This window comes from Gouania willdenowi, chromosome 10 (genome assembly GCF_900634775.1).
Source record: "Gouania willdenowi chromosome 10, fGouWil2.1, whole genome shotgun sequence".
Classification (NCBI taxonomy): domain Eukaryota; kingdom Metazoa; phylum Chordata; class Actinopteri; order Blenniiformes; family Gobiesocidae; genus Gouania; species Gouania willdenowi.
This window is the reverse complement of record NC_041053.1, coordinates 10,075,390-10,098,938: the sequence shown is the minus strand read 5'-3', so window position 1 is coordinate 10,098,938 and position 23,549 is coordinate 10,075,390. Positions and strand designations below refer to the sequence as shown.

General features: G+C 38.5%; 1 protein-coding gene across 2 annotated transcripts in view; it reads right to left on the bottom strand.

Annotated features, from left to right (window-relative positions):
• slc16a2 (solute carrier family 16 member 2) overlaps positions 1 to 23,549 on the bottom strand; it is a 51,194-nt gene that overhangs the window by 14,427 nt on the left and 13,218 nt on the right. For both annotated transcript variants that reach the window (XM_028459478.1, XM_028459479.1), the window contains exons 2-4: positions 17,603 to 17,747; positions 14,108 to 14,600; positions 8,290 to 8,433 (exon numbers count right to left, since the gene is read on the bottom strand). In XM_028459478.1, coding sequence (XP_028315279.1) covers positions 8,290 to 8,433; positions 14,108 to 14,600; positions 17,603 to 17,747 — 782 coding nt within the window. The remainder of the gene's footprint in view (positions 1 to 8,289; positions 8,434 to 14,107; positions 14,601 to 17,602; positions 17,748 to 23,549) is intronic.

The following is a 23,549-nucleotide window of genomic DNA, read 5'->3' as shown; positions in this document are numbered from 1 at the left end:
ACAAGAAAAAGGTGACACAGTCCAAACAGGATCTTCAGTTTAAATTTTCTAGATTTTGTGACCAATTTCTATTTAATTAAGGGAAATATCATGTCATCATTTGAGGAAAATTGAAGGATTTTGTAAGAATTTTAAGTTTTATCAACGGTTTAACATAAAAAAAAAAAGACTGCAATCGTGCGATATAAGCACTGTGAAAACTATGAGCTCCTGCAAATATTGGTGATTTCATTTACACAATGATTCATGTTTTCTCTGTCACTTTCTCCCGTGGGCCAAACTGCATGCTCCAAAGGACCGATTTGTTTGACAAAAATTAATCAAATTAAAAGCACACACAATCTTACACAACTGTATTCTATACTTTCACTTTGTCAAATATAAATTTAGTTAATAATAATAATAATAATAATAATTATAATAATAAAAGGCATCATTCGTGCTCTGATCATCTCACTTTATATTTTCAAATTTCACTAACAGATACAAATAACAAAAAAGTTAATTACATAAATCATTTTAAAAACAAGTGCTTTATTATTTTCCATACTAATGTGAATCGAAATTAAATGTTATTTCGGCATTTGAAGCAAAAGCTTAACCACACCTATACCCCATTACAAAAAACAAAACAAGGCTCTCTCGATAATATATAAAAATAATAATAATAATAATTAGGAAACATTCAATATATATTCTTCACAAAGATGTATATATACTGTATACAGTTTATACATGCACATCAAACATATATACAGTACATAAATGTTCATACATTTACATACATGTAATATACACAGGCATGTACATAATATTAATCATATACTACACTGTACAAGATTTTCAACAAATTATATGAATTACATTTTAAATATTAAAAAAACGTGTGGCAATATTTAAATTATTAATATTCTCTATCACAATATATACCTTTTATAATAATAATATTAATGCATTTTATTTAAAAACTCAAAGACACTTTACAGTAAAACAATTACACACAAGTCGAAAAAGAAACTTAAAAAGGTAAATACAATTATTATGTTTATTAAGTATTAATTCCTTTTATACTATTATGTACATATTATATATTACTGCTGTCCAAGGGTAAATTGTTGCTTTTTTCTTATCCTTACTAACAAAATATGATTTTAAAAGCTTTTTAAACTGGTTTATGTTGCTGCTTTGTTTTATTTAATCCTTTAAAAAAGTTCCATAATTTAACCCCTGATATTGTTATACTCATTGTTTTCAGTGTGGTTCTAGCATATTGAATCTTGAAATGTAGTTTTCCTCTCTCTAACAACCCTTTTGGAAGTGAACCTTTACTTGCTTTATATATAATTTTAACAGTTTGGAGTTGGATGAGATCTGGGAGTTTTAAATCTGGTGTTTTTAGGAATAATTCATGTGTGTGTTCTCTGTATCCTGCGTTATGTATCAGTCTGATGGATCTTTTTTGCATTATGAATAACGGTTGGATGTTAGTTCTGTACGTATTTCCCCAAACTTGTTGTGCCTTGTTATGCCCTGAGGAGTATTCCATAAAGGCGGGTTAACAAACTCTTAGTCTATCCATAAACTCTGGGTCAACATACCCCGCGATGGGAAACTCTGGGTATCGGATTCCATTAAAGCTGGTATGAAGTGGGTCAATCAACCCTGAGTATGTAAACCTTGGGTTACTTACGTGCACGCGCGCGACAAAAAGCCATCATCAATGGATCACAGATTTAATCGAGCTGCCATGGCAACCAAACGGAAAATAGTGATTTATTCACTGTAATGGGTGAAAAAAGCCGGTGATTGATGAATATGAGCCTGTTCTAAAGGTGCGTTCAGTCTTCAGTGACTATAGTGGCTTAAATCACCCGTAATTAGTCACACTTTTTGGTCACTGACGTGACGAGCGGTGAATAATATGAATAAAATGTGTCTAAGGAGACGTGGCAGCAGCATAGGATGGCTGCATAGAGAGCCCTCCTGTTACACTGGATATAAAGACAGTGGCTGCTGCTTCATATCACATCATTTATATTGATTGTTAATGTAATATTGTCGCCAGAGTAATCTCAACGTCCTAAAGAATGTCATAAAAAAACACTGAAGGGGGACGCGAACCCGCAACTTGTCACGTTCAAGCGCAGCGTCACACTTCACTGCGCCATCATAACTCCAAAGATGCGTGATCTACAGATTTAACTGTATAACAATATAAAACAACAATTGAGCCTTAAAAGTGGATTTATTTAAATTGTCATCTCCTCCTTTATATTATCCACAGGTTTGCATTCAGTGAACTTTACTACAGACGTCAGTAGATGTTTTAATGCAGATCAACCTCTCAGTGTCTTTCACTTAATGATCTGTATCCACAATGTTAGAAAGAAAACTACCGTTTGCACAAAAAACAAACAAAAAAAAAACGTAAAGCAACACAACATTAGTAATGATGTGAACACGTCTGTGGTGTGTGATGTTACTAATGTATTTCAGAGAAAAGTAGTAAGGTTTATTAAAGTGTTCAGAAACGGTGTTCAGGTGGGCGGAGCCAGGTAGAAACCCAGGGTTTCTTTGATAAAACCTGCCAGCGACCAGGTTTAGTTCACGGACAATGTTGCCATGGTAACATACTCAGAGAAGAACATACCTCGCTTTTTGGAACGTGATACTCAGTTTCCCTCATTTGAGCCTGAACATACTCAGAGTTTGAACATAACCCGCTTTATGGAATACCCCTCTTGACAGCAATACTCCTCGCCAACTTCCCTTTGATGTATTTACGCCAACTTCTCTTTGATGTGTTTAATGTGTGACTTCCTGCAGATCCCGTGGTCCAAGATCACACCCAAAAATGTGACTTTTTTCACTCGTTCTATATTGACATTGACTATATTTACTTTGTTGAAGGTTAGTTTGCTTTGTTTTTCTAAAACCCTGACTAAATAAATGATTCTATCCATGAAATAGAACAAAGCAGAACACCTGGGGACCTTCCTGTGTGGAGGAAGGATTTCTCTTTAGGTTCTCTACGTAGTTTCTACAGTTTTTCTGACTCAAACAACCATCAAACCTTGTATATGCTCTGGACTTTAGACATTGCTGAATGCACCAGTCTAACTTGTTGTAATATGTTGAACAATTCAATGTTAATTAAAGCACACATGATAATGCATAGAAAAGGCCAGTAGCACATATGTTTCAATTCTCTTTGTCTGGTACCAACGCTGATTGGAGGAATCATAAATACCACAGATCATCTATGACTACTACATTTAAGGGGAAAGTGAACAGCTTTAACAGATTATTGATTGAAGTCCATTGGGGTCTTTGTTGAACATTACGTGCATTATAACAAGTATACATTACCTTCATATGAAAATATACGTCATTTACTTTATGGTTACCGCATATAAACTCTATATCAGACATAGGCAACTGGCAGCCCAGGGGCCACATGCAGACCCCAAACAAAATTGTGCATTATTGAGGATACAACACTCACACACACTTACTGACGTGAGCGCGTGTATACGCCTGCATGCGCAAGGGCCTGATATATGTTTTTCTAAGTGAAGGTCACCTGATAGCTATAGCTTCACTCACGCCACACCTGCCACTACACCTAACGACTTAAATTAGGTAAGTTTAGTGAAAGTTAAGCAGGCAGGTATGCGTGGGATGGACTGGTGCGCATTCATTTAGAATGGATTCACCCCACACATGCACGCTATGGGGGGTGGATCGCTTCTAAATTCATGCACAGAAGTCTAACGCACGCTTACCTGCCTGTCTAACTTTCACTAAACTTACCTAATTTAAGTAGTTACTGTAGGTGTAGTGGTAGGTGTGGTGTGAACATAAGTTGGACATCAGAAATGAAAGAAAGGGGTACTCGAGCCAAAAAAGTTTGGGAACCACTGGTACAGTATATACTACATTTGTTCTTGCTTGTTTATGGATTTATTGCATGGTTTATGAATTATTTGCAATACATGTGGTTAGTTTGAAAGCAGTTCTATAACTGTAATTCTCCTTACTTATTTGTTCAAAGCTACACAAACCCTGTTTTTGGTCTATTTTGGAGTTGTAGCCCTCCCTGGAGAAAAATATACCAGTCGTACAAGAAAATTAGAATTTGTACTTTGGTAGATTGGTGCAAACAAATATAGAGACAAAGACAAGATGACAATATTAACAGTGCAAAAAATTAACAAGTGTACAAAGAAACAAGAGCAAAATAACATTTTGGGGAGAGGATGATAGCTACATACAAGGTACAGTATATAGAAAGTACATGTAAGGCTGTGCAATTAATCCAAATTTTATTACAATTTAGATTATTACACTTAACGCTTACAAAAATAACAATCGAGAAAAAATATGTATGTATATAAATACAGTACATATGTTTTATTTGCTAAATAAAACAAACTTCCATGATTTAGGATATCTACAACGAATAAAGCTTGGCACACACAAGAAAAAAAAAAACAATTATTAATCCTAACTTTGAGCTGTTTAATGCATGTGCATGCAAGCTCCTAAGCCCCGCCTCTCTCAAAGCTAAAGCTAGCCTGCAGGCTAACACTAGGGAAGTTGTTGCTAGCAGTCTTGAAACATGGCAAGAGAAGCGCAGCAAAAACGCTTTGGTAATGAAGAAGGAAAAATTCATACTTTACAACTTTTTTATTTATTTGCATTCAAATAATATATATATTTTTTTTTTTTTAAATATTTTTTGTTTTGTGCAAAAGTGATCATATTTGAATCAAGTATAGTGTATTTAGGATTGTATTTATGTTTAAAGAATATGTTTTACATTGTTTATGTACATTTTTGGGTAACAAATGATCATTCGTGATTTCAATTATGACTAAAATAATCGTGATTAATATTTTTTCTATAATCGAGCAGCCCTAATGATATGTATTCCATAGGTTTGCTGACTCACTGTGCAGACCCTGTTGCAGCATTGAGGCCAACAAGTTATCGTGCATTGCATTACAACAAAACATTAATACTTACTAATTATTATTACCAATGAATCCAAACGCATTCATTTGTCAACGTGTTTTAGTTTTAATTATTGTATTACTGTGTCTCCCTCTGCTAATCATGCTCGAATCACCTTCGGTGCGTGCAGCGATCACACTGGCTCTGACCAACATGACTAATGGATGATCTGCATGACTGAAGTCAGCAGGAACTGTAAGTACAAACCACTATGACCTCTCATTCTGCGCTCTGCATCTGTGCCACTTACAACCAAGCATGTGACTCAAGTCTGTTTGCAGACATAAAGCCGTCAAGACTGAGATAAATAATAATAATTAGTTGATAGAGATGTAACGATTCACTCAACTCCCGATACGATTCGATTCACGATACTGGGTTCACGATACAATTCTCTCACGATTTATTTTACAAAATGGGACTGTAGACAAATGATGATTGAAAAATATTCCTTTATTTTTTGGGGGAAAAAAAACTAGAAAATACGGTACTATTTTCCTTCTATTTTTCATTGTCAAAAGAATCCCTTGATAAACTATTCAAAACAATTCAATTTAACTAAAAATAAATCTTGAATGAAATAATTAAAGGAATAATACAAATGAAGAAGAAGCCTATTAATTTAAATTCTGGTTCTATAGTAAACAATGCAAAACTGCTTAGTTATTTTTATTTTTAAAAGTGCAACTGAAAATGTATTTTGTGCCTTAACAATTGGACTTAAAAAAAAAAAAAAACAGTCTGCATTGTATTTACGTCAAATATTTGTTTGAACCAGCAGAGGGCGCTGGTAACCCAGTGGTCGGTTGGGATGCAGCTATTCTGTGCAGTGAAGAAGAGATGCTATGCTAGCAGACAGAGCTAATAGAAAAACGTGACTTTTACAGATATTCACGTAATATTACAGATATTCTTTCGGTGCAAAAGGGGTAAGGAATCATTTATGAATATGTTTAAGAGTAGAAGGCGGGCAGAATGAAAGTAGTAGCAGATTCCGCCCGCCGCCTCAGCATTTGGACAAGAGAAGGATAAATATATAGCTGCTGTTTAAAAAAAGTACTGCGATTCAATTTTCAGAAAATCAATGTGAACCGTGATACCTATGAATCGATTTTTAACTGCCTTACGATTAATCGTTACATCCCTATTAGTTGACCATGATACCACAGAGGGAGAGAGAAAACAAAAGGTTACATTATGAGTACTTGCCATACTGACCTTTCGCAAAAGCCCCACCCCACTATTTTACTTTTGTGATGTTCGTCATGTTCCTGAGTTGTTCTCGTCTGTAATGGCTAAGAGAAATCTACCGGTGACTCTTTTTGCAGCAACACCTGCAAAATATCCTTCAGATTCAGGCATAAGGGGTTACATTATGCTGTGGAGGGATATATTCAACATAATAAAATAAATAACAAAGGGGACGTTACATCTATCAAAGCTAAAATATACCAGACCAGTCATGCTCCTGAAGTGCTGGACTTCTGTGAATATCTTTCTAACTTTACTGAAGTCACTGCTGGGTAAGTTTTCTTATATTATATTGTTTGGATCCTCCTTAAGCTATAACAGCTTTACCACAGCTGATGGGTATCTTAATAAAACAAACTGTTACATTAGCTAGCTAGCTGAACCTACAGGTATCCCAAGGCTAATAATATAGCAGCTATTAAAGCTGCTATGTGCTAACAATGCCTGTTAATATAGATTGGGAGACTTTATGCTTCAGGAGGATGTTGACTGTAATATTGATCGTAATATGGTAATATGATAGTTGCTAATAACTGTATACTTCAGTCGTCACCATAATCACCCCCCCCCCACTAGGTATGCTAATGTATAGTTATGTCAAGGTACTGTAATATCTTTTCAACAAACAAATGTTTTGATTAGAATGACATCTTGAGAATTAAGACCAGGTTTTTCCTCAAATGTAATTTTCCTGAACTATTATTTCTCTGTAGCGGTGAGTTATATAATATAGCTTTGATAAGGGGATGCAGATGGTCTTAAACAATGCTTAGGTGGTGTCAAAATAACAGCCACATGGAGGGCAGAAAAGGAGGTGGTAATCATCATGAACAATAGTACCAGTTTGAATCCATAAAAAAAACCCAAAGGCCAAAATCCCAACCCCCACATTAGAGAAATAGACAAAACATCAGTTTTCCTTTTTTTCTATTTATGTACAACCCTAGCATTAATCTAACTATAACCAAAACCTTGTTTGTAATTGAACATTTGTTATAAAATATGTAATGATTTCATATTTCTACATGAAATATGAAATCAAATTTTTAATATGGGGTTGGGATTTTGTCCTTTGGAATTCCCCTGACTGAATCATAACACAACACAATCACTACATTTTCTGGTTCAATAAACAAGTAGAGATTCAAATTATGATGCAGCTGGTTATGATTTATATTCCGCATAAACAGGACTGAATCATAACGTAACATAACCACTACAGCGGTGTTACTAGGCCACTGGGAGTAAGGCCCAAGGCCAAGACAGGCTGACTTGATAATACTGTATCAACCTTCTCCTCGTCCTTCTCTCTCTTCTCTATTTCAGGTGTCGTGAAGCTGATGATGGCAGTTCCTGATCTGTGGTTCACAGCTCAACTAGTCTGGGACACTGTGATGTTCTATCTCTCTATCCTGTTCTGTTGGTTCTTCTGTTCACTAACCCCAACCAGTCGAGGCAGATGGCTGCCACCTCTGAACCTGGTTCTAAGGGAGATTTCTTCCTGTTAAAAGAGAGTTGTTTCTTCCCACTGTCGCTAAATGCTTGTTCATGTGGATCTTGTTGGGTTTTTATTTTCTTATTATGAATTTTACATTTTGATAAGCGCATTGAGATGATTTTGTTGTAAATTGTTCTATACAAATAAAGTTGCATTGAAAAACGTTTTGCTACCAACATACAGTCCTCGCCAAACTCCTAATGCTCGGTCTAGATTTCAACACTTGAACATTTTGTTCACTTGTTGCCTAATAATCCCACCATTTGCAGGTATTATAATAATGGGCTTATTATTGGAATTTATGTTCCACTTGAGTGGTCGTAATGGCTGAATTATGTCATGTACACCAGTAAGTGAAGGAGAACAACTCAATGGGGTTTTCATGTTAAGCGATACCTGGCTGAGACTGTAACACGGTAAGAAAAGTAGTTTGTCTGAAATGTTGCACACTGTATGTATGAGGTAAAACAAGAAAGAGCCCAAAAACCAGACTGTGTTTTTTAATGTGTTTTAAATTCTCTCACCTGCATGTAGATCTTCTTTAGACCCGGAATGTGGTCTCCGATCTTTCCAAATGCAAGGCGTCCCACCCCAGACGAAGCTCCTATGCAAACCAGGAGCACCCACTCCTTTTGGGTTCCTTTGAACTGCTCCTTGACAAAATTAATCTGAGGGATTTGAGGAGAGAAAACACATTTACTTCATATCTGGTTTTTCTATCTGTATAGCACCATCATGCTGTCTTCATTAAAACACCACAAAACCTGCTGGTGAACTTTGAGCATCTGTTAATAATTTGTTCCCGAATTGGTCTGCATTAACTTTGTGAAAGTACTTTACATCAATAACCATATCTGCATTTTACATAAACATCCACTGCAAGAGCGGAAGAACCAATGTGCACAGATGGGACACTACCCATGACCCTTCCCAACACATGTTCAGAACAAAACATTGTTTCTGAACACGCTGGCCCAACACTGCTCTGAATGGATCTCCATTTACCATCGGCCATATAGAGGGTTATGTTTAGGAATGCAGCGAGGCCATACAGGAAAGGTTTCCTGAGGTGGTCAAACTAATACAAAGGCCGGAGCTGTGTTTACATCTGGGACTGGGCCTGAAACAACAGACCTGACGGAGGGGGGCCGGAGCTGGAGAATCCGACATCTGGAAAAGGGGGATCAACGTCTCAACTCGATGCTGCAACTTTACACTCCATCATGCTCTTCACTTTCCGAATATCGAAAAACAACCTGCTAAAGGCAAAATGCCTTTGGCAAACAGTTTTAACTTTTCATGTTTAAATGTGCATATTTAGTATTATTTCAGAGAACGTAATATTCAAACGCCGTTTTGACTGCACAGAATTATATTTAAAAGATTTCTATGACAATTTTGCCGAGTCAAAACTTAATTGAGGATATCTAAAACAACCCAGATCAGATACTTTTATTTGAGGGAAGTACTGTAAACAGTAGTATTCCACCGCCAGGTAATCTTAGATTTAGGTAAATCAAACCATTATAGTCCGGTAGATGCTCTACCATGTAGCTTCGGATTGCTACTTCGGCTACACCCAGCGACCTATGAAGCAGCGGAGCCTCGTAGCCGCGGTGTCCGCTAGCGGAGGACACGTAAGCGGTATGATCGGAAGCAGAAGCGGGGATACCGACGGGGCTAGCAACCAAGCTAAGTCTATTTTGTTTTCCTTGTCTTTTGCCTCCAAACAGGCTGGATGACAAGAGGGTTCACCCTCAGCACCTGAGCATGTTTGTTCCATAGTGGAATGAGCGCAGTAAACTGGAAACTATTTGGTCCATTCTGTATGGTTTAAGACTGAATGAAAACGGAACAGAAAGAAACAGGGGGAGGCGGGGCCGCTAGCTTTGTTGTTTACAAAGGTTCTAACTAGATTGGAAGTGTTACCTGTTAAGGAACTATATACCTCTGTGCCTCAATGTTTCATATTTATTGCAAGTGAAATTTAGTTTTTTAAGAAATACTTGATAAAGCATTTTATTTATTGCTTTGGTTGTGTGTGGTTTTACATTTGAGGTGTGTTTTTTCTTAACAGAGACGGGGTCTATTTTATTGTTTTTGTTTGTGATATTTATTAAAGTGCAATTTTTTGCTAACAGCGACTGAGTCCATTTTATTTTAATTGTTTGTTTTATTTGTACAAAATATTGCAGTTGATTGCATTTGAAAGGGTGTACTTGCATTATTATGATATGTTGTCATTACATTAGTGGTTAATTTGGTATAAAAAAATTCGACATTAATATCGTTTATCGGCAATAATTTGTAGGACAATATATCGTCCAGCAAGATCTCTTATCAGCCCAGGCCTACATGACACCTGTCATTAGCCTGAATAAGGTGTCATGAAGGCTGTCATGAATTACCCTAACCCCTAACTCTAACCCTTCATTGCCCTAACCTCTAGCCCTCTCATCGAGAACATTCGTCTACCTAACCCCAACCCTGACCCTATTTTCAATTATAATTGAATGCAAAACTGGGGAACCATGTTACAGTTCTATGTACCATTCTACACATATGTAGTTAACAATTATTAAAAGCTTTCCCACATTTTACCATTTAAAAAAAATTTAATCTAGAGGTGTACTGACAGAAAAAAGGCTCAGACACCCGCACCAAAAATATTAAAACTTGTATTTTTAATGATTAGGAAGCCTAACAAGGAAACCAATAAAGAAATTAATGATAGATATTTGTTATTAGTAAATTTTACAGCTGATTAAGACCCGTTATCATAAGAGATGCTAACAGAAAGCTAACACTTTTATTAGGTTATTTATGAAAGGCTCAGAAACTGTGATTCATTGTAATTGAACTTAAGTAATTGAGAACGTAATTGTAATTGACTTTCTGAGGATAAAAAAGTATTGTGATTTAATTGTAATTAAAAAAAATGGTCACTGTAATCGTAAATGAACATGGGAAATTGAAAACATAATCTTAACTAAAAAATGTAATTGACCCCGACTCTGCAACTTAGCAAATAAAACCCAATGGATGATGATCTTGTAAAGTGGCTCAATTGTCAAAAGACAATCAAAAAGATAAACAGAACTATGATGGAACAGGAAGCTGAGCCTGAAGTGATTGCGGATATTGGCTTGGCATCCATCATACATTTCTATGTAAGTTTCCTCAGGCAGACCATCAAATCTAATGTCTTTGCTGATGAAGGTTGGCTCTTTTATTGCATTTATTCTGAGTTAACAAGTGACCTGAGACTAAAGCCTGCTTTCACATTGGAAGAGTCCCAAACTGAGACTGAATGGATGCAGAACAGCTGATAATTTCAACACGTTCCTCCTCAGTGTGTGTGAGTGTGTGTGGGTTAAAGATATGACGTCTTAATACCACTTAACATTTTATTAACTCGTCATTCTGTTGACTTTCTACAAACATCCACCCACAGCTCGTGCTGCAGTGCTGCTGTCTGTCAGTCAGCTCTCTGTCAGACTTGTGAATTACATTGGAAATGCCATTAGACCGCTGAATCCAACCAATGTAGCATTCCATTGGACTGTGCTTGCCTGCAATGAAGCAGACTTTCCAGGGAAACGAAATGCGCCCCAACAGTGTGAAATATTTTCAACTACTAGAGCTACAAGTGACTCACAGCAGCCAGGAAATGAGAAGCAAAACAAACCAAAAAGAAATATGAATGAAACAGATAAAATACAATTTAAAAAATACTGAGGTGAAAGTACCGAATTACAAGTATTCACGTGACATGACTGTAATTGAGTTGCTTTTAGGGGTACTTGTACTTACGTAAAAAAGTAAAGTAATTTGTTTCATTTCTACATCCAACTGTTACTGAGTAATTTATTGTTTTTTGTTTTAAAATGATCAACTACAACATTCAAATTAGATCCAATCCCAACTCCACTATTTAAAGATGTTCTTCCACTAATATGGTGAACTGGATTAACACATCTCTAGTAACAGGTTATGTACCAAACCTCTAATTAAAAAACCTACCCTCGATCCAGTGATTTGTCCAATTATAGGCCAATATCCAATCTCCCTTTTGTTTCCAAAATTCTTGAAAAAGTCATCGCAGGTCAATTATGTGATCACCTACTTAGGAACAATTTATATGAGAGCTTTCAGTCTGGCTTTAGAGCTAATCACAGCACAGAGACTGCCTTAGTAAAAGTCACCAATGATCTCCTCTTAGCCTCAGATATAGGGTTGATCTCAGTTCTGGTGCTCTTAGATCTCAGTGCAGCCTTCGATACAGTGGATCATCATCTACTGCTGCAGAGACTGGAAAGTGTTTTTGGGATTAAAGAAACAGCGCTGGGTTGGTTTAAATCCTACCTATCAGACAGAACCCACTTTGTTCATGTTAATCTATCCTCAGCGCATGCCAGAGTTAATCATGGAGTTCCACAAGGTTCAGTTTTGAGACCAATACTCTTTACATTATATATGCTTCCACTAGGTAACATTATCAGAGAACATAATACATATTTCCATTGCTATGCAGATGATACACAGCTTTATCTGTCAATGAAATTAGATGAAACTCATCAGTTATTAAAACTCCAGGCTTGTCTTAAAGACATCACATTCTGGATGAGCTGTAACTTTCTCCTTCTAAACCAGGATAAAACCGAAGTGATTTTATTTGGTCCAAAACACCTCAGAAAGAAATTATCAGAGCAAATAGTGTCTCTGGATGGCATTACTCTGTCACCCAGCACCACAGTAAAAAACTTAGGCATTATCATTGATACTGACTTATCTTTTACCTCTCATATTAAACAAATCACAAGGACAGCCTTCTCCACCTTCGTAATATCTCCAAAATCAGGAATATCTTGGTTCTAAGTTTTTTCTTCCCACTGTCTCTAAATGCTTGTTCATGCGGATCTTGTTGGGTCTTTCTTTCTTACTATGGACTTCATATTTTGTTAAGCACACAGAGATGACTTTGTTGTAGTTTGTTTGATATAAATAAAGTTGAATTGACTTTGAAAACTGGCAGCAGCTAAAAATCCACAGCAGTTATTCTCACAAATCTAATGATCACAATGAAAGGGACAAGCCTGGTTCTGAGCCAGAGCTCATTTACCCCGTTCACACGCATTCCATTGGCCTCACTCTGAAAAGCCTAAAGAAGAGAGACGGCATCAAACCACCTACTCACTGCACTTTAAAACAACAATCTGACAGTCTAAACCACTGGACTTAATGTATGTGAATAAAACTAAACCCAGCAGTGTTTCTTTCACATGTTGGACAATATCAAACCTTTAATAAACTGAATTAAATTAAATCAACTAACATTTTAAACTCTAATATCCAACATTTATAACATTTCAATACTATATCTAAGTTTTATATTGTATATTAAAGAACATGACATTAGTTTTTCAGGTTTAATATACAAATGTACTTGAAATATTGTTATGTTATGTTATGATTTTACCTTGTACCACAATATTTTTTGTTTGGTAGTGCTTCATGGATACTATAGAAAAGCACAGGTGAGTGTTTTTTTTAAACTTTTACTTATCCAGGATTGAGGTTAAGAATCTCTTTTTGAAGCAGTTAGGTAAAGGGTATTGTCTCACATTGGTTTCAAACCTGTAACCCCACAGTTACAAGCCTGCTTCCTTAAGCGTGAGGACACCACCGCCCAAAGATCTTTATTTTAAATGTCCCTTTACTTGACTTTCATTGATTTATTTATTTATTTCTGACATCTGATCTGATAATATATATTTATAAATAGAAAGTAAGAAAGAAATAGAATAATAGATTAAAGCCGCAAGCGACGTTGCAGGGTCCGAAGAAGTAGCCGCGGTCAGTTACCCAAGGTCCCGTATCCTAATGTTGGAGATTAGGTGGTCAATTTGTGGAAATTTGGTGCAAATTGGTCAAAAATAGCTGATATATTTAATTTAGAATGCTTAGCATTAGCATTAGACTTACAATAGCATTAGCATTAGCCTAGCTGCGTAGGCATTATTTTACAGATTTTTTTTCATTCCGCCAAATTATAAAGGCCTTTTATAAAGGCCTTTTTACGAGGCCTGAGGAGGCTACCAATTTTCGTCTGCTTTCAGGCATGCTCAGGGGCCCCAATTAGTGATCAAAAACAAAATGGTATAATAATTAAATAAGCAAAAACAATGGGGTCCTTCTGTCCCATTCTGAGACTACAGACCCTAACAATATAAATAGAGATAAGACTTTAGAACAAACCTGTTCAAAAAAATGCATAAACTTAATTTTAAGAACGTTATTGCATTGTAAATAATAACAAATATCATTTTTATGTGTTCTTACCAGATGGACATATGGCACAAAGTAGCCTAACACGGCTGTGGCCACTCCAAACGCCCACACACGGTACGTAACAATGTGAAACACACGCAGGTTGAAGTACTTCCTGATTCTGGCCATTATTCTGCTCCACTTGCCCCCAGCTTGATTTGTGACCTGGGTTTGAGAATCACTGTGTCCGTGACCCATGCCCGGTGGGCCCATGCCTCCACCAGCAGGCAGTAATGGTTTAAAAGTTAATGCCAGCAGGGCCTGAACCAGCATGAAGAGGCTGAGGATCTGAAAGGTTCTGCTGAGGCCCAGTGGCTCCACCACTTTCTTCAGGAAAACTGGGAGCCCCATGGAGAACAGGCTGGCTCCGGCCGTCACCACGCCGTTCACCAGACCCAGGCGTCGGCGGAAGTAGTGCCCGAGGATGACCAGAGTGGGCTGGAAGGCGAACGAGGAGCCGCAGCCGAACAAGATGCCGTATGTGAAGTAACGAAGACCCAAAGAGCTGCAAGTGATGAGCAGAAGTCACAAAGAAACAGGATGAGTCAGCAAAATCCTGTTGTAAATGAGGATTTGGAAAAAATGCACAATGGTTCAAAATTAACAAACTGTCTCTGAACATTAAAAAAATGTTTTATATATTCAGTCAAAGTTTGAAAAATAGCCTGTTGACATAACTGTTTATTGACAGTGTCTTAATTTCTTTTTTTTTTTTTTTTTTTTTTTTTTTTTTTTCTTTTTTTTTTTGTCTGCACATTCTGTCGAAGGTTAACACTACAAGAAGTGCAATCTTTTAACAGCAATGCATATTTTGTTATTGCAATTAAATAAATTTATTTATTTCATTGCATAATTGTGACCATCACCAGCCCTCCCTAGGGAAGGGTAAGAAATACTTTATTAAAGGGAGGATGTAAAAAAAGAGAGGGCAGTGTTACACCAAGGTGAGGGGTTGGAGAGGGGTGGGGAAGTTAACAGGGAAGAGGAATACAAGATAGGAAATGGAATGGGTGGGGAGTAGTCGATAGATTTCAAGTGATGCGATGTGAAATTGTGGTTGTGTATATTGTGCTTATTGTTGAGTTATCAAGCCAGTTTGGTGACCAGTGTGCGGCTTAGGAATAATGGTGGTGGCTGTGAGCAGAGGAAGAAGTGAGTGGAAATTCCATAAAACAGGTATTTGGGAACAACGTGTCTGTGGTTGAGCCCAGTATGAGTGTTATCCCACAGCCCAAGGCCAGTGCATCCATGACAAATGTATTTCCAAGAACCGCCACTGCAAAACCCACGAGCCGCCCCCGGGCCCCGGAAGCAGCCAGGCCAGCAGCAAGAGCGGGCAACCCGGGGGCCCCCGGCGACCACCACACGGCCAAGCAGCCCCCCGAACGCCCCCAAGATCCCAAACCGAGAGGCAACCATCGCCCCCCCCATACACACCCGAGAAAGCCCCAAGGAGCCAAGGACCCAGCGCACCACGCCACCAATCCAACCCCCAACCCCCAGACCCCCCACCCCATCCCCCCCCACCCCCCCCCACACCCCCGCGCCCAACCCCCCGAGGGGAGGGCCCAGAGAGCTCCCCGCCCGAGACCCCAGCGGAGGAGCCGAAGCCCACGCCCAGCAGACGACCAGAGCCACGCCGAACGGGCAGCCGGCGGGCACCCGCCGCCGGGCCCAGAGCCAGCAGGGACCCGACCCCAGGCCAGAGGGACCCGGAATGAACGCAGCACCAGGAGCAGCCCGCCCAGGGAGGACGACCACACCCCAAGCCGCATAAGGCACCAGGGGGCCGCCGGGAGTCTCCCCGTCGGCCCCCAGGCACCCCAACCTAGCCCCCCATGGCGCCCCAAATCACCTATTGTTGATGTCGCCCGCGCCACGGGCTTTAGTTTTTTTATTTTTTTTTTTTTTTTTAAAAAAGCCAGGGCCCCCTCCAAGGGCCAAGCCAGACCGCCTTGTGCATCCCCAGCACCCTGCCTCACGGGGCACTGTCCAAGCAGGGGCCGTACCATTAGGTATGCAAGGGCGCGGCACGCGGCACCCGCCCCGAAAGACCCCCGCCAGGACCGGCCCGGCCAGCCAGCCAATCACCCCGGGCCTCAGGAGCACCCCCCGGGACCAGGACCCCCCAAGGGCAAGTCCCCGGGCCAAGCCCCCCGGGACGCACCCCCCACCCCCGCCCAGGACCCGGCCACAGCCCAGCAGGACCGCACAGCCCCGGACAGCCCAAGGCCAGCAGCCCAGGGCCCGCCGCCCCCCGGGCAGCGCCAGCCACGGAGCAGCGCCACCCACCGGCCCGCGAGCAACCGGCGATCCCCACCGCGGGGACGGAGGCACCCCAAAGGCACACATCAAGTGCGGAACCGCAGCCCCGAGCCAAAGATGCCCCGGACCCACCCACCAGTCCGCCGATGGCAGGACAGACCCACCAGGCGGCCGACAGCAACCTCCACCACCGGAACAGCTAGCGCCGCCCCCCAGTAAACAGCATCGCTCCGAGGCACCTAGCAACCCCGCCCCAACCCCGGTGAGGACACCAGCACACCCCCAGCACACCCACCCCCCAAACCGGCGAGGCAGGCCGCCCAGTGTCTTAATTTCTAATGTCAGGTCAACTCGTTTTCTTGGTGTAAATATTGATGAAAACTATACCTGGAAGCCTCATATCTCACTTGTTGAATCAAAGATGGCCAAAAATGTCGAAATAATCGGGAGAATTTAGTATCCCCTAAATGTAAAAGGTTTGCAAAATCTTAACTATGCAATGATTTATCCTTTCATTAGTTATTCTAATATTGCCTGGGCCAGTACAAACTAAACTGGAGCCAATTTTTTGTTTGCAAAAAAGAGCAGTGAGAATTATTACTTTCTCAGCTCCAAGAACTCACTCATACTTAACATTTATCAAATCAACAAACTTCAAATTACTCAATTCATACATGGTTCATTAAATGAAGGTAGTGGCTATCCGTACGGTTGCCGTATCTACATATCGACATTCTATTTGTCGGCAGAGCCCCTACTAGCCAGTTTAGATGATGACATTTTTGGAGATTTTCACATGGCACATCTGAAGATCTGTACAGTGGATAACTAAAATGCATTCAAAAAACAAAAAAACATGATCAAAACCTAATTCTAGAAAGAAAAAGAAATGTCTTTGGGGTCGCCAGAAATTCTTGATACCAAAATGGGGTCAAGATCCAAAAAAGGTTGAAAACCACTGCACTAAATACTGTTTCTTTACACTTATTTACAAAATGAGATTCTTTAAAAAGTGTGTTATCACTTGTTCATTTTAAGTAGTTTTCTCGGCAAAATCTTAGTTGAACAAAGGGGGTATCTGGATTCAGAAATAAGAGAAAGGGGGCACTTGAGCCAGAAAAGTTTGAGAACCACTGCTATACATCATTTGTCCTTGATCAACCAAAATAGGATTAACAAGTTGAAGAGGAATGTTTTCTTTATGCCCATCATTGGACAGATGTCCATTAAAACATGTCTTACTTTGCAAAGGACGTGCTGAGGAGCCCTATAAAAGCCAGTGAAGCTCCTCCAACTGCTGTTTTCCTACAGCCAAAGTGATCAGTGAACATGCTGACCACCGGTGAGCAGAAGAAGATCATGCCCATGGCCAGGGCTCCCACCCAGGCTGCAGACAAGACAAGAAGAGGACACTTCATCAGAAACAAGGTGAGAAACAGAAACACTTCTGCTGTAGCTTTAAAAACACATGCTTGATGAGCACATCTCAGTTCATGCTAAATAAAACACTCAATGGAAGTCCATTGCTATAATACGTGATGAGTGCTGTAAGTGAGTGATATCCTAAGAATGGTGTTTTGAAGCTTTGGTGAACTAAAGGTCTGTTTATGCACTGCTCTGGGTTTCAGTTCTTTGTTCTCTTTCTGACTCTTCCCCTACTTAATTTGATTTGCCATTAAAAAAAGAAGCCACTCTGTTTGATTCTCTCTATTACTTTTTTGTGTAGATTAGATACTCCTTAAGATTTTTCATGGTGATTCAGCATGTCAATAAGCTCTTCTAGTAAAATATTCATGCAAAGTTAATCTGGATGTTCCAGTAAAGACAGAATGTCCTGTTGAACAGACAAACACAAACTGGATCTGATCTTCCAGGGAGCAAAGGTAGATTTAATGTCTACCACAGTGTCTGGTCTGCGGGTCATATTGATTTAACGGTCCAATGCAAATGAGGCTGGAAAGACAGATTTGTCCGCGTGCTTGTGTGTGCATGCACACTGAGCTCTGAGTGGAAGCATGAACTCACCCACACCGCAGTGCAACAGCACAGAAAGTCTTTGTTGTGGAGTTTGACCTAAACATACTGTACTGTACATGTATACACTTGCTGGTACATACAGTACACTACAAAGCTAATGTTTTGAATTGTTTCAGGGTGTGACTGAAACCCTAGTGTTCTGTAGTTTATTTACCCAAGTGAAACAGGAGAGGGAGTTTTCCGTCATGTGATATGTACCGCATGAACTCCCACCATGTTAAAGCTTTTTACATAAAAGCCCTACATCCACAAAACACCTCATTAATCTTTGTTGAAGGTGTTTTATTTAAGGCACACAGCTGATTCCCTGTATGGGAGATAAGGAATGTCCCTTTTTAGCATAGTATTGCATTTTCAAAACCCTAAGGGCAGAGTAATTATAAGGTTTTAGATAGATTTCAAAATGTATAAAATTACAAACTCCAGGATATCACACTTTTTGTTCTGTATTGGTTACACATTTCTCTCTGATGTCTAATGTGACAGAAACTAAGAATGAAAGCCCGTTATTTGTGTTATTTTTAAATGTGGGATGATATATCACAATATTAAAAAGTCACAAGATGTATCGTTGAGAGTACGAGTGGTATCAAGAGAGTGGTCATTAGTCAGATTTAAAAAATCCATGCAATCTTTATTTTTCATTTAATTTTTTTACATCCTCTTGAGTCAAAAAGTTTGTGCATGAGTGAGTAAAAATGTACTAAGTATGTCTAGAGTTAAAGTCACATAAAAGCAAGGTTATTTTTCCAACTGCACTTTTTGTCCTTTTTTTTCCTTTTCAAAAAACAGTGCATCATATTATCATCACAAGCTGATTATTGTTTATTGTATCGTATCGTGAACTCAGTGGATCATCACACACCTAGTTTTATTTGAGGTTCTGGCCATTTCAGATTTGAGAGATTTTTTAGATAGATTTTTGATTCATCTTATTTCACAATTAATCATTGATGAGATGGTAAACTTATTACTAATGTACTTTGTTTAAAAGAAGCAGCTCAAATGACTCAGGATATTGCCTCGTAATCTTGGAAAATAATTAATTCATGGGGTTTTTGTGCTAACATGTGAATCACTGCCTTAAATTGTAGAACTATGCAATGAAAATTTTCTTTTAGTTAAGGTCCTCTAGGTTACATTGTTGAAACCAGAGAAAACACAGAAGGAAGGTCAGGTTTTGGTTCATTCTAAACATTTGCATGTTAACAACTCGTAAAGTCTTTAGCAAAAACTTACAACATAGAGCTGCTCCTGGCAGCTGCTGTGTGTGTTTTGTAGGAAAGCTTTGTCATTGCTGTAGTTATTAATGGAATAAACTTGTGAGTAGTGGAGCACCAAGGCTAGGGTTGTTGCATAATTGTTTAAACACATGTTTTCCAGAACCACCTCACAGGATGCGTAGATTTGCAACATTTTACTTCAAATGCAAACTGCAAATGGATAGAAACGGCACAACAACATACCAGTACATACAGGTCTGTCTGCTCTCTAAAAGTAACCAGCTCCAAATCAAGAGCAGACTCCCATCTTTTATCTATTCCCACATTGTTTTTATCCTAACCAGTGACCACACATCTTAGCTATCCAAATGAGTGTTACAATATTTGATCTGGTTTTATTTAGTTTAGTCGTTTTATTGTCTTTGAGCTGTGTAATTTTATCTTTTATTTGTACTTTGTTATTTTGGTTTTATTTCTGCATTTTCTTCTTTGTTTTTTTATTAAAATGAAAGTTTTTTGTTAAAACATATTCTTATTCTCAACATCTGGGTCCTTAAAACCTTCCATCATTGTGACATTATCCTCCATGGACATGTGTGAATCTACACCATAAATGTTTTTACGTTAATAGGTGTAATAGGAAAAAACACATTGAAGGTCAAGTGACTAACCCTTAAAGCCATAAGTTAATCAACATCTCGTAAACTAAAAACCCATTCAAACATACTGTATGTCAAGCCTTTCTTTGTTTTAAAATATCCCTCATCCTATATAATGCCTCAATCAATATCAACCAGATTTAATTTATATTTATTTTACCTTTTTACAGATATAAACAATAAAAATGACAAACCCAGTAAGTAGTTTATTCAAAGCTGGTGATTTTTCTTTGATTTTTCTAAATGCTGTACCTATGAATCGTGTAAATAATTGCAATAAATAATTGTGTATGAAATTTGCTATGCAACTAAATTTGTTTTGCCTTTTTATGAAAAACTAAAATAGACTACACTAAATCAGCTTGTCATTGAAACATGGTGTCAACAATACATGGTCAAAAATAAGTAATTGGCAGTTTCTTGTAACTAAACCTGTTCAACATGAAGAATTTCCAGAGTTGTAGCTTGGATAGAACAAAGAGTTAATCATGGTTTCCCATGAGCAGTTGAGCATAGCTCTTGAGCTCCACAGATCTAAAGAGCTAAAGAAACACTCTCTTGGGTGCTCACATGAGTCAAACACTTAAGGGATTCTCAAATATAAAAAGATGATCTTTTTGAGATGTTGTTAGTAGCATATAGCCATAAGCTATATCATGTTGGTATTCACAGCACTGAACTGGTTCACCTCATTTTACTGAAAGTAGTTTCCTTGTGTGAATAACAAGCTGTTATTCACTAGTGCCTCAATCATGGGCCCTCAACTTTTCTGCCTTTACACGCAGATGACCTGTTGGTATACCTGTCTAAACCAAAGAAAAGTTTTTCCCCATGTGCATTCATGAAACAAAAACCTTCATCTTGATCAAGAACAAAATTGATGCATTTTATTCAGGCCAGAATAACTTTGATTTAATTGGTGTCCAAGACTAGCAGTCAGAAGAGAAGTCTTGGGTTCATATTTGACCAGCAACAATAGTTTGGTATTGTTGTCAAAGACAGAATTCCTTAGCTATGCCATCTAATCATGGTCAAACCTTTTTGCCTCAACTTTCAAATCTTCTATCCACACTTTTTGTTGGGGGCTTACTCTGCCAAAACTGGCCTTTGACAGATTATTTCTAGATCAAGAACAAATATTATTTGTTTTTATTCACTTGTTTCCTTGGCTTCCAAGTCTTGTTTTTTTTTTGAAGAATTTATATATATGATCAAAATGGATCAAAAACTATGATTAAACCAAACTTTATGAGGTATAACAGGACACACACACACACACACACACACACACACACACACACACACACACACACACACACACACACACACACACACACACACACACACACACACACACACACACACACACACACAGGAGTTCCTATGTTGGCACCAAGACTTTGGAACCAGTTTCTTCCTAGCTCAATCTAAATCAGTAGACTTTAAATCCTAGTGGCAAAATGATATTATTCTTGATCTGTATCCATTTTATCATGACTGCACGTTTTATTGGCTTTTACCTCTGTGGGTTTTTTTGATTTTTCTGTGAAGCACTTTGGTCAATTTCATGGTTGCTGTAAATGGCTAAAAAAAAAAAAATGTAGATTGATTGATCATCCAGATGATGTGGCATATTCAAAAGTACAAAAGTAAATGGTTGAAATTTATGCAACACATGTTCAGATTTGCTTAGATCCACAGATCTGTATGTGTAGTCCTCTGTAATGTCTGGAAAGTTGGAAAATGATTTGCTGCAGCTTTGAGCGCTCTTACTACTGGGATTACTTTTGCCCTCCCTGGTATTTTTCCAGCCTCACATGTTTTGATGTTACCCTCACAAGACCACCAATGAAAAATTTCAACATCCTCCCCATTAATACATGTCCAAGTGGTATGTTGGTAAAGGCCACTGGCTCCCCAGTGTATCCCATTTGGACATGATCTGTACATGTCGTCTCCTCATGTGTCTTGCTCGGTCTCCTAGAGTCCATGTGTAAAAAGAGTGGGGCACATTATCTGCTGAAACAACTGAAGAAATGGAGACTACATCAGGCTGTTAGTAAGTGAGAGCCAGAACATTGCTATGAAAGCTCCACAGCTATCAGACAATGCTAGTGTCTGTAGACAACAATCAAGATCTCATTTCTCACGGCATCCCTCTCCTTTCTATAATGTGACCAGTTTCTCTTCAAAGTGTTAAGGATAGTGTGCAGACTGAATGCAGTACACTCGCTCGGGTTTTGGTCCAAATGTGTTCAAAATAAAATAAAAACACCACAGGGAAGAAGATTAATGCAAACTACAAAGATGTGAGTGTTAGTGTGAAGTAGCAGTGTGGAGCTTGAAACAGCTTTCCCCTCTTCATGTGATAGATGCAGTCTGACAGCCACACACACACACACACACACACACACACACACACACACACACACACACACACACACACACACACACACACACACACACACACACACACCCTATAGGCTCCATCTGTATATTGGGGGGTGTCAAAGATCTGCAGTTAGATCTTTAAAGAGACACTGTTTCATAAAGTGCATAATATCGGACTCATAAATGATTAAATAATGAAAATATGTTAGTATACTTTATACCACTATACCAGTGGTTCACGACTGATCTGGCAACAGAAATATTTGTAAGGTAAAGATGCCTGAGAGGGAAATATTTCCCTTTATTCTCAAAGAACCTCACTTAAAAAACTAAGAACTTTGTCTTGGGAGACCAAACATGGCCTTTTTAACCACAAGCTGAAACATTCATTCAAACTAAAGTACAAGTTCCAGATTAACTAAGTCTGTTTGACTTAAAGAAATACAACTGTTAATGTTTACTGGGCTTAAGAAAACTATAACATTAAATTAGCACTGGTCATTTCTAAAACCTAATAGTGAATGTCAAAAATAAACAGAAAATACTTAATAAACAATTCATACAATGTTGGAATTCAACATTTTACCCATTATTTAACGTACAGATTTAGACATAGAAACATTTTGTTGATGCTTTTTGCCACACATTCATAGACGTATCTGATTTAGAATTTAGCACAGCTGGAGTAAGAAACTCATTTAGATCAGATATGAGTCCTGTGACTCCGTTTCTTCCTCTATAAATACAATGTTGGCTCATACCAGATCAAACAAATATAGACGGATTACTTCCTAGCAAACCATTGTTGTATAGAAATACTCTGATGTATATAATGTTTGGGAACAGAGCTTTCCTAAAAACATCCTGCATGCACAACAA